Source organism: Sus scrofa, chromosome 1 (assembly GCF_000003025.6).
Source record: "Sus scrofa isolate TJ Tabasco breed Duroc chromosome 1, Sscrofa11.1, whole genome shotgun sequence".
In the NCBI taxonomy this organism is placed as follows: domain Eukaryota; kingdom Metazoa; phylum Chordata; class Mammalia; order Artiodactyla; family Suidae; genus Sus; species Sus scrofa.
The window spans coordinates 165,627,797-165,640,633 of NC_010443.5; the positions used below are offsets into that span (position 1 = coordinate 165,627,797).

At 38.8% G+C, this 12,837-nt stretch overlaps 1 protein-coding gene across 13 annotated transcripts in view; it reads left to right on the plus strand.

The window, feature by feature from the left end:
- Positions 1-12,837, plus strand: part of MAP2K5 (mitogen-activated protein kinase kinase 5) — a 275,190-nt gene that overhangs the window by 169,534 nt on the left and 92,819 nt on the right. For 12 of the 13 annotated variants that reach the window (XM_021100479.1, XM_021100474.1, XM_021100477.1 and 9 more), the window contains one exon: positions 2,846-2,917. In XM_021100479.1, the coding sequence (XP_020956138.1) occupies positions 2,846-2,917 (72 nt within the window). Of the gene's footprint in view, positions 1-2,845; positions 2,918-6,563; positions 8,174-12,837 lie in introns of those variants that run through there. The other variant, XM_021100489.1, reaches the window with a different exon arrangement.

The window sequence follows — 12,837 nt, forward strand, 5'->3', positions numbered from 1 at the left end:
ACACCAGCCATGTACTAGGCATGGAACTGGGTACAAGATGAGTAAGACACTCTCTTTGCCTCCAAAGAGAAATAGACTAGCAAACAGATGATTACAACACAGTGTGGCAAATTAATGTGAAAGATTTGAAGAACATTTTAATGATATATGGAGACAGGAATTCATAATTCTGCCAGAGAAGTGGAGGAAGGCTTCACTTAAAAAAATGTAGCCCTTGAACAGGGCCCATAGAAGAAATATTCACTCATCAGGGAAGAGGAGGGTGGATCATCCCCTCTGCAAGAAACAGACATGTTTAGTGACTGGAGCTGAGTTTACCAAAGATTCACCCAGAGAAATTACTTTTTAAAATGAAGATTCTCAGGAGTTCCTATCGTGGCTCAGTGGTTAACAAATCTGACTGGGAACCATGAGGTTGTGGGTTCAATCCCTGGCCTTGCTCAGTGGGTTAAGGATCCGGCATTGCCATGAGCTGTGGTGTAGGTCACAGACATGGCTCGGATATGACATTGCTATGGCTCTGGTGTAGGCTCCGATTGGACCCCTAGCCTGGGAACCTCCATATGCTGTGGGAGTGGCCCCAGAAAAGGCAAAAGACAAAAAAATTAAAAATTAAAAAAATAAAATGAAGATTGTCAGAGCCACCTCCAGAAGTTCTGATATTGGAAGTTCATTGGTACTAAGCACCTCAGGCCGTTCTATGATGGCAAGTCCAAGGCTGAATTTTGACCAGATCAAGACTAGCATATGGCTCTTCTGACTACTAGTTCTGGGGACAGTTTGACACAACTGGAAAGAACCCTGATTTTTCAGTCATGTGTACCTGGGTTTGAATCCTGGCTGTGTACCTAAATAATGCTTAATGCTAATCCATAGCTTAATGCTAATGCTAATCCATAACTCTAGACTTTGGCAAGTGATTTAGTCTTACTAAGCCTCAGTTTTTACATCTGTAAAATGAGGGCAATAATATTTGTAAAATTGTTCTGAGGTATAGAGGATGCAATGTTTCTAGCCCAGTGTCTGGGTCAAACCAAGTTGTCATTACATAATAGCTATTATTACCATTTCTAGTAGGTACAAATTAAACCGCTCTGTGCTTCATTTTCCTTATCTGAGTAATGGGGGTAATAATAGTACCAGTCTAATATGAGTGTTCGTGAGTCTGAAGTGAGATATGCATGAAAAGCATTTAAAACAGTACTTGACACATGGAAACTCTTCAGTAAATGCACAGCAGTGACATTGTTGTTGTTGTTGTTTACCACAGTGATGATGACGGCATTACTCCTTTAGCACGCTGGCCAGTTCCATATGAATGAATCCCAGTATTTATTGATCTAGCTAGAATTGGGTAATGGGTTCACTCATGGATGAGCAAGGAACTTGAAAAGTGGTGGTGTGGGGGATTAGAACGTAAAAGAAAAGGTATTAGGGAGTTGGAATGACCATGTCTGTTAGCAGTTGGGAAAAATGGTCATATGACACTGGCCCTTGGGAAGAATCATTCTTGTTAGGAAAGGGTTTTAAAAATTAAAGAAATAAATAAAGGAAGGGAATAAAACAATCCATTCAGCTACCTCAGAGTAGGACTTTATGTATTTTATGAAAAGTAGTCCCAGAAGAAGGCAGTAAATACATGAGATAGCCTGGTGGGTGGGAGTAGATAGTAAGTTAAAAAGTTATGGTCCCCAACCAAGCCAACTTCCCAAGATGTAGGACTCTGCCAACTCATCTGATAGTATCCGGCCCGCATCTTGCACATGCCTGATACATCGCCTGCTGGTGAATGGTAAGTGCCCATTTCTTCCATCTGCAGTGGATCAGGCTGGCCCTGATCAGTGACTTGTAAGAGCTCTGATGGAAGTTTTTAAAGGATGATGGCTGTGGTGGCTTCCAGGAACTCCAGGGATGGTACAAAGAATAGAATGCTCTACTAGGAGTCAAGAGGAGTGGTTCGTGATCCTAGCCCTGCCATGACTAGCTCTGTAACCTTGAACAATCATTCCATCTCAGCAAGACCTCAGTTTCTCTTGTTCATTTGTTCCTTTGTTGATTCAAAAGACTTCTGCAAAGTACCCTACTGAATGCCAAATCATGGAGAGATGAGGAGACCAAGAAGCATCCACTTCAGTATGAAATTGTTCCTGTTGAAGTAGAGAGTGTGCCAGTAATTGTTAGACCAGGTGTTTTCTGCATGTCTTGATGGACGACCGGGTCCCAAGTGGACCTTGCAAACTGTTCCTTGGTTCATATCAAAAGAAACCCTGATAATGGAATAAAATGTTGATAAGTAGGTGAATCTGGATAAAGGATGTTCTTTGTTCTAGTCTTAATTTTCAACTTTCCTAGAAGTTTAAAATTATTTCCAAATAAACAAAATGAGTAGAATCCCTAGTGATTCAGATCCATCTCTCAAAATGCACATAGTGATTAAATTACATAATCTTTTTGTGCAATTTGTCATTCCACAGCTAAGACCACTGGGTTTAGTGGAAGAGGACCTGAGTTTGAGTCCTGGCTCATTTGCTACTAGCTTAGGACTTTATCTAAATAATTTCACTAATTTGAGCCTTCATTTTCTTTATCTGTAAAATAGAAATAACAAAGTGTCCCTCACATGGTCTTTGTAAGGATTCAATGAGATTATATCTAATATACCTATATTACCTATACAGTTTCTGTAGATTATATATGTAATACACAGACATACAAAATTGTTTTTCTTCTAATAATGTGCTATACAGATATTTGATGTCTCTCTGCCTTAGCTGAGGTCATGTTAGTGTCTTTGTTTCCTGGAATAGCTGACATCATCTCACAATTTCCTTCTGTTTTCTTACAGCCTGAAAGAATTTCAGGGGAGCAGTATGGAATCCATTCTGATGTCTGGAGCTTAGGAATCTCTTTCATGGAGGTATGTTGTTGTTTGCAAATAGATGTTGTTTGCAAATATATATCTGCATAATATGTTCTATCAGGAAGAATGAAGATTTGGGGGGAAAAAAAAAGCCTCCCATGTGTTATGTGTATATGTAAAAAGTTTACCTCAGTATTCCTTATTTTGATATCCTTGCATGGTTTGTGAACTGACTATTCTAAAGTGCTATTTCTCACAGATCACCTGTATAAAACTTAACTGGAGTGCTTCTTAAAAGTACAGGTTCCCAGACTCCATCCAAGATCATTTAAATTCAGATCTCTAAGAATCAGCATTATTAACATGTTCCCTCTGGGATCCCTATGCATACTAAATCTGGAGAACCTGTGTTTTAAAAGAAAAATTTTGGAAAAATTATGTGATAGTTGCCTTGTGGAAATACATATACAACTTCCATAAGTGATTACTTGATTAAAGGGTATAGCCCTACTCATTTGGATGTACAATTTCTACATGTTACTTTAGAACAAAAAACAGCCACCTTGTTTCAGTAGAATCATATCATGTTTTGGGGGACAGGCTGTGTTATGATTTGAAAGAGGATAGGTGTATGTATTTAGCACAGTTTTACCGTCTTACTCTTAAAAGCTGTATTTAGAATGGACTTTATCTTAATATGCTACATGTAGCCCCCGCTAGAGCACTATGCTAAAGTTTCTGTACAATGATCATTGATTTATAGGGAAATGAGTAGGATTTATATTAGAAGGACATCTAGCTGAGTGATTTACAGTAGTGTAGAGCCTGGATATTCATTCATGCTTCAAGAATTCTATCTTACATGCATGGATACAGATAAAGGAGGACTCTTTAAAAAGTAGAAATAAGTTCTTAATAAGATCTTAGAGAGTTGCCATCACAGTTGCATCACCTTTTTTTTTGGTCAAATACTTTTTCTGTGATTTTTTTGTAATGCATGAATGCAGTTGAATTTGTAAGGAAATATCTTCAGACTCAATTCCTGCACTGTGGAAAGAAAGCAAAAATATTCAACATTTATTAATTAATATTCTTCTGCTTCTTCATAAAAAGGAATCCAAGAGAAAACACAGTTATGCTTATATCAGCTGAGAGGTTAGCAATAGTGGTGGACAGATGCTTGGACCTGAGTCTCCCAACAGAATCCTTAAGGGCTTGTCCATTTAGCGTGTAACTAGTACTTTTGATTTGTGGAACTTTCTCTTTGCACATTTTATTTTTAATGTTTTCTTTTTTGGCTGTCCCGTGGCATATGGAGTTCCCGGGCCAGGGGTTGGATCCCAGCTGCAGCTGTAATGTCAGATACTTTATCCTTCTGCACCTGGCTGGAGATTCAACCTGCATCCTGGCACTGCAGAGTCCATTGTGCTATAGTGGAGATTCCCCCTTTGCATGTATTTTTTTTAATGGTGATTTTTATTTTTTCCATAATAGCTGGTTTACAGTGTTCTGTCAATTTCCTACTGTACAGCAAGGTGACACATTGACACATACATGTATACATTCTTTTTCTCATATTATCATGCTCCATCATAAGTGACTAGATATAGGTCCCAGCACTATACTGCAGTCCCTGAATATATTTGATAAACAGCCAGATATAGTATAGAACATTTGAGAAGTTACATAGTTTAAAGATAAGAATCCTGGATTGGGAATAAAAGACCTGGTTCACAGTTCCAGCTTTACTACTGGTCTTCTAGTTGCCCTTATGCAAGTCACACTGTCCCTCATTTCAGGGCTCAGTTTCTTTGTCTGTAAAATAATGATCTGCAAACCCCTTTCTAGACTAACATCCTATGACTCTAAGCAGTCTGCTCTTGTCTTTCTTTAACTTTTTGTAACAGCTCTAGGATTGTGTGATTTAATACCCTAGCATGGTATAATATGCAGATGCATAGCAATACTATGAGAGAACATAACTAACAGATTTAAGATTTAGAGCAAGCATATTTACTCAGCATTTTCCTTTCCACATTCATTTCTTCATTCATGTATTGAGCTCCTGCTATGCCCACTAGGTAGGCATTCAGGGCATAGTTACAAAGGACACTCCATTCTTGATTCTCATGGAGTTGCATTTACAGAAGGGTGAGGCATTAATGACAGGAAGCAGAAGGATAACTAAGTATCTACTTTATCAGGTGGAGATAGGTCCTATGGGGAAAAATAAGGTGGAGTAGTCCTTTTTGATAAAGCACCCTTTGAGCAGAGACTTGAATGATGTGAAAAGAGGGGGCCATCAGGCCACAGCAAATACAGAGGCACTAAGCTGCAGTGTGTTTGGCATATATAAAAGAAGCAGAGAGACCAGGGTCACTAGAGTGGAGTTAACAAAGGAAAAGTGGGAAAAAACACATCAGAGGGGTAACCAGGGGCCAGATCATTTATAGCTTTGTAGGCCCTAGTAAGGACTTTAGATGTTACTCTAAGAGTAAATGATCTGAATTACATTTGCAGTGAATGACTGGGTGAGCAGTGGAGCACAGACTGTAGAAAGGCAGTCATGGAAACAGGGAGATCAGTTAAGGTAGGTAGGTAGAGAGATTAATAAATAGAATGTATTTATATTGTGTATTGAAATATATGTCTGCTAGTATTTTGCTGAGTGCTAGGAATACAAAGAATGATTTAAAAAAGAGGCTCTTGGGAGTTCCTGTCGTGGCTCAGTGGGTAATGAATCCGACTAGGAACCATGAGGTTGCGGGTTTGATCCCTGGCCTTGCTCAGTGGGTTAAGGATCCAGCGTTGCCATGAGCTGTGGTGTAGGTTGCAGATGTGGCTCATATCCCGCATTGCTGTGGCTGTGGTGTAGGGCAGTGGCTACAGTTCCGTTTAGACCCCTGGCCTGGGAATCTCCATATGCCACAGGAGCGGCCCTGGAAAAGACAAAAAGACAAACAAACAAACGAAGAATAAATAAATAAAATTTAAAAAGAGGATCTTTGTCATATAGGGAAGGAGATTTTCTTTGATATATTTAGGTTTTGTTGATCATGTTCATTTATCTTGGAGGCAAACTCTTGAAGGGTCTCTAAAAGCCTGAAGAAAACAAACTCTTTGAATTTGTAAGACTGAGGAGGATTAAGGTATACGGAACTGTGTGAAAAAATGTCACCATTGAGTATAAGACAACTGAATGCCAGAAGGAGAGTTTTGGCTCATGTGGTGAAGTGGAGAGGAGAAAGGGACCACTGGTCAGGAGTGAGGGCCAAGAAGGGTTGGGTATTCTGCTGCTCCCTGCATTTTAAAATGTATGGTGAGGAGCCAAATGTTAAATCAGGAGGAGGAGGAGATGGCATTAAAGGATATAAAGCGCAGTCTGATTGTGATCATCAAAAATTGTTATTGAGCACCTCTTTGTGTGTGATGCTTAAGGAACTATGTGATTGCATTCTCTGTATTCTGAGAGCTTAGGATCACCAGACAGGCAAGTAAGGACAAATGACCAAATACACTGTTGGACAAGGTCTTTAGGGAGTAGAGTAAAGCCCTGGCATGTGTTTTATTCCAGATTCATTTGGGGTTCAAGGTAACAAAAAATAAATGATAGGGAACTGGAGTCAGAGGTTTTGAGTCTGTAGATGAGAAACTGTGGGTGATTCAATAATGAAGAGAACCCCAAGGTTCTTTGTCTTTTTAGGAGCAGATGTGATCAGAACATTACCTGAAGAGATTGGGAAGTTAGTCCAAAAAAAGCACTAAGAGGTCAGTTTTTTCTTTGTTTTCACCACAGTGTGCTTAGAATAGATGTGGTAAATCCTAATTTCAAACACTGTAGATCAAGAGAAGTGTGAATCTCAATAGCATTTTACAATGCTGAGTAACAGTTGTGTTCTGAATCATAGTCAATAGCTTCAAAGAATTGCATGTCTTCTGTTTAGTCTCACTTTAAAAAATAGGATTCCCTTTCAAGGTACATGCTCTGAAGAATAGAAACTTTCATTCATTCAGTAATTACTACTTAAGCACATACCATGTGCCTTGTGGAGTGGAGCACACAAAGCTGAGAAGAGCCAACCCAATAGAGAAGACAGACATCTAAAGCCCAGAACAGTGTGACAAAGTCTTTAGTAAAAATGTTTATGAAGTCCTCTGTCCCACAAAGGTTAGGGGACGGGGCAAGCTTCTCAAAGGAGTTGACAGTTGAGCTTGGTTGGTCTCAAAGGGACTTGCCACTGGGAGAAAGAAGGAGAAGAGGGAGGAGCCCCTCCCAATCCCCCAGCACATTCTAAAGTGGAGCTTTGTAAACACTTCTGGGGAGAGCAGATGTCTAAGTATGCGAGGTCTACCTATTTGTGGAGATACCTTCCTCAAAGTGTTTTGAGTCAATAGGTTTATTCCTCTAGGGTTCCAGGTAGTAAAGAAACAAATGGGATAAAAATATAGCAAACAGAGCAAAAGAATCTTCCTGAAATTACTCAAGAATCAAATAGGGGCAAAATAGGAACTAGAGTTTTCTATCCCTTCTACCTCTACCCAGCACCTCCCCCCACCCCACCAAAATTCCATAAATTCCATAAGATCCTGAGGTTTGGTGATGCAAGAATCAAACGGTTCCCTTCATTGTTTTAAACTCCCAAAATACAAGGTTCACCCTTGCTTGCCTTCTGCATACTGCCCCTTCCCTTGTTAATGTGCTGTCACAGTCCCTACGGGGAGTCATAACAAGGCCTTTCACCACACTCTTTGATGAAAGATAATGCTACATGCCGCTAAAATGTGCCATTAAAAAAATCACAGACAGGTACATTTGTGCCTTAAGCAAGGAATCTTTAATATCAAACTATCTGTTATCCAGGAACAGAATTGCCACCATCTTCTCTCAATTCAGTATCCCTCTGTGGAATAAAGTAGGTCTCTTCTAGGATTTTGTCAGCTGTATGTAGTATTTGGTGTTGGCAGAAGTAACAAAGGTGGAAATTACCCTTAAGAAGGGAAAAAAATGATACTATTCAGCTTGACTAGAGCCCTGCATTGTTACTAAATGTGAAGATTTGGGCCCCTTTTTATGTTCTTGTTTGTGGTTTTCAAATCAGATCTTTAAATGTGTTGTAGTTCTCTTCACGTGGATTAGTTATGGAATGAAATAAAGGTCATTGCCATATAGGGAATTTGTGTGGGCTCCTTTGGTAATGGGGAAAAAAACTCCTGTGGAAGAAGTTGTACTTCCTTGAAACTTCATGACAAGTATCAGTGTGAAAATGCAAAAAAAAAAAAAAAGAGAGAGAAGAAAAAAGAAGTGAGACCCACTAACAAGAGTAAAAATTCCTGATCTAGGACAAACTGGGAAGATTAATCCTGCCCCAGAATATTTGTTTGACTCTTAGAAAGCTCGCACCGATTCAGTTGACTGGGTGACTTTTAGGTCTCTTCACCCTGGTGGTTGCTATTCAAGACTTCAGGGCTCAACTTTAAAATGAAAATGAGTGTGTACATAGTAAGAACTTTATCTTACCAAGTTTAATGATTTTAATTCCTCGGCGTAGGGAGTACCTAAAATGTTTTAGGGCAGAATTTCTTAATTTCACAGAGTGTGCAGTGCTTCTCTCTTCTCCCACAAAATGAATGGCTTGAGGAGAGAATCCCACTGTTGTTTTTCACTGGTTAGTTACTCCATTCATATTCTTGTATCACTCAAGTTAAAACATACATTGCAGTAGGGAAGTAAATAGTCATATTTGGAACAGCTGGATTTTTAAGTTGCTCCTGAGTCAAAAAAATAACTCAACACACACCCTCCTCCAGCAGCACCCAGGACGACAGTGCACATACGTCTGATTGAGTATGCTCTACAAGTACATGTTCTGGTTTGTGATTCTCTTTGGCGGGCTATTGTAAACCTTATTAAGGTTGGTGGTGAATAATCTGACAGGCTTTTCCACAGGAGTCAGATTGAAAGCCCCATTTGTAGCACATGCATTCTGCTCTTTTCACTTGGGTCCTCTCTCTTTCTGCCTTTGTTTGCCTCCTCTCTCACCAGTCTCTTGAGTCTGAGGCGTAGAGCAGTCTGGCTCAGTGTACTTGGTTAATTGGAGTGTCATCTAGTCCTCTGAGACCCCTCTTCAGCATGATCACTGTTTTACTGAAGTGGTTTGAATGATGTGTGAAAATGATGAAAGAAGGGTCCATGGCTTAGAAAAATGTCTCTAGATAGGTGAAGAACACATTCAGAGAATCACTCAAGGTCATTGTCTTCAAAGTAGCACCATCTTCTGAAGATTTTATGAGTTCTCTTGTTTTGACAGAGTTATAGTTTTTCTTGTGAGCTTCAGAATTACTTTTACCAAGTAAAAAATATTCTAGGAATACTATGCCATTCAGTCTACATGGAATATTATTTTTCCTCTTCTCTCAAAGATAAAATTTAAATACCCATCCTTTATGACACCAACTCTGATCTCTCCAGCTGGAGGTAGTATCTTCTTCTGACCTTCATCTACATCTTCCTTATGGCATGTACATTTTTCACTTTGTATTATATTAATTTATAGGTATATCACAGTTCCTTATGACAGGATTTAAATCTGATTCTCATAATCTCCTACACTCTCTAGGACAATTTCACTGCCCCAGGGGTTTCTCAAGAAATCTTTTTGGCTCAGTTTTTTCATATTTTTTTGATGGTTTTAAAGCAGTTTCTGAAAATAAAGATCAGAGTTAAAGTTCGATAGAACCTTTAATGTAAGTTAAAGCTCACAAATGTTTGCTGAATAGATCACAGATATTTCACATGCGAGGAAGAGTTTTCTGCTGGCCGTATCAGACCTAGATTCAAATTCCACCTCTGCCAGTATTAAACTATAGATCTTAGGGTAAATTGCGTAATCTCTCTGGACCTCAGCTTCCCCACCTTTAGATGGGAGCCGTATTTCAGAGCTTTTGGAAAGGTCACAATGAGAAAATTGAGAAAATTATCCCCTCTTGAAGGAGAATTACCTTTTGAAATGTTTACTTTGGTTCACAGAGACTACTAATTTGGTTAAATCATGGAATGCATGCCTTAGCTTCCATTCTCAGGGCAAACTCCACTAAGTATAACCATAAAGGGATTTTTAAGGCTTATTACCATAAAGAAAGGGAAAGGAGACAATAGCAACCAAATTTTGGATGTGGAAAAGCAGATGGACAACAGTAAACAATTTAGCAGAACCAAAAGTGCTGAAATCAAAAGCCAGCAGTAAAGAAACAAAGAAGCACTTGATTTCCTATAAACCACCCAGAAGGTTCAGGAATTGGTGGAACCACATATCTGAAACTACAAGTGAGGGTGAGACCACAGAATAGAATTGTTTTAAAGTCTGTGTGAGAAGCAGTTAAGCTATTTGACCCACAGATTCTTTTCTCTAACTCAGCACAGGCAGACAGTTGCCCTTCCCCAACCCTAATACAAGACTGAGTAGAGGAGTTTTTCTGAGAATAAAATAAGTGATACCTGGCACTGTAGATGGCTGGGTCACCCATTAGTGAGGGCAGAAGCATTAAGTGAAAGTTTAGATTCTAGATGTCAAAACTCCCAGCTGTCTGTTCGTAGGACACAGGCAGGATATTGGAAGAGACTTTATCTAGGAAAATCTGACCGGGAAGTCTTAAAGATCCAGGCACTGGAAGTTCCCTAAGGAAGGAGTCAGCTAGATCGTGTTACCTCTGTCTACAGGTTCCACCCACAAGCAAAGAGTTTCTAGTCTCATTTGTAGTGCTTTACTCTTGTCAGAACATTTAAGGAAGCCTTTTAAGGTAAGAACAGAGATCTAAAATAATAATAAAAAAAAAAAAGCAATATGGAGGGCTTGGAAACTATGAAGGAGGGAAAAATTCAAATAAACTATTATAGTATTCTCAGAGGGATAAGTGAAAATATTGCATCTAGGAAACAAGAACAGGCTGCTGTAACAAAAGAACTTTCAGAGAACAACAACAAAGAGAATTGGAAATTGGAGAACATGAAAAAGAGAAGTTTCAGGAGGAAAGAACAGAGAAAACAAAAGCAAGGAAATAAGTAAATGTTTCCATTTTAATTTTATAACATGAGAGGATTATTTATATGTCATTTGAGATGGCCTTCTTAGTGTTTCTCCAGAGAGGGGAAAAAAACAAACCTAACTTTTTTCTAAATGACACATGTTAATGCTTTCGCCCAGGGAAAGTGAGTTTTGATAGGAGAATAGTAAATCATTGAATTCTCTGCAGATATCTATAATAGATTTTTCCTGAGGAAAATTTAACATAAAATGTACCAATAGTTGAATGTAATTACCTCGTCTTATGGAATTGTTAAAAGCTGTTGACGCATCTAATTTTTTTTATTTTGCCTTTATACATATTGTTTAATGGATGCTAGATAAGACTCATTGGATATCAAGAAAATGAAGTGTAATTTTCTACATTTACAAGCAAACACAAAGTATGTTGAGCTATGGGAAATGAAAGAAGTATTGAAAAAGCTACATGGATCACCCAGCCCAATACCTTTGACAGAGTTTCTAGAGAAGTTTGATGGAGAGTATATCATTTTCTTTCTATGATATATTTTCAGATGGTAAGGCTGTCATCCTAATTCTTGAACTGTGAGAGCTTTAACAGTTAACCAGATGTGTTGCCACCATCACTTACAATCAGTGTTATCTTGGTCATTTTGCCACTTCAAGTGTCAGTTTCTTATCTGTGAAATGAAGATAACATTAGAATTCATTCATTCTTCAAATATTCATTGAACCCCTTTTATGTGCCAAACACTTTACTAGGTGCTAGGGATACCTTGGTAGATAAAATAGGTATGTTCCCTTTCCTGTTGAACCTATAATGTAATAAAGGAAGCGTATGGTAAACAGTAATAGTAAGCACATATTTTTTTGAAAGCAGGCATTTCCAGTATTCTAGGCTTTGTAATAAATGCTTTCACTTAACAATAACAACTGCATTAAATTACTTTGAGAAGTAAACTTCTCTTTGAAATAACATCTATGTATTGAGTGTTTACCAAATGACAAGAAGTATGGAGCATTATCTAGACTTGCCTCTAAATGTATAGAAGGACATATTCCCCACTCTCCCTATGGAAAAAAAAAATTAAAATACCCGGAGACACAGCTGTCTCTAGTGAGTTTACAGCTGCAGCTTTGTTTGCTTTTCTAGCCCTTGGTGATTAAGAACCTGGTCTGAGGGGTGACGGATGGCTTTGGATCCCCTCTGAGCAGCTGCTGTCATCTTCTTTCAACCATAAAGACTTGGCATTTGGTGTGCTCCCCTCAAATACTGATTTTTTTCTCCTCTTCTTTTTTGTAATTATTGCCAAGGACATGAGTGGATGTTGAATTTTATAGTATGCTGTCTACTGCTCCATCTAGTGAAATATCTTACCTGTTGATCAGAAGTTTCTGCTGAGAACCATCAGAAGGCAGAAGGATCAAAGCTGAAGGGTTTAAAGACAAAGGAGATTTCAGTGGAAGATGGTATAGGAAAGTGGGTGGTAGTGTGGTTCTGGAATCCTTGTTATGGGCCACCTTCCCTTCCATTGAAGAACATTGAGAAAAAGCACATTTAACAGTTTTCTGTTACTCATTCTCCCTGCTCACACTCCCCTTTCTGTAATTGTCTTAACTTGATTTTTCCATTGTCATTTTTTGTCTAAAATTTTATATAACTTATTGCAAAAAGGAGCTGTTAAAGTGACCTTTGGCAGATGATGGATTGACTGGTTCAGTTCTTTGCAAGGTCTGTGAAGGGATCCAGCTGTCTCAGATTACCATGCCTAAATGTGCATTTTCCAAGGTTGTCAGTGATTGTAGTGAATGTGAAACTGGCAGACAATGTGAAGTGTTTCCCACTGAATGAGGCATTGTTGAACTTCCTTTGTGCTCAGAGCTATCGTGAACAACCATGAGATTGACAAAACAAGATGGGACAGGTGCTAGCAG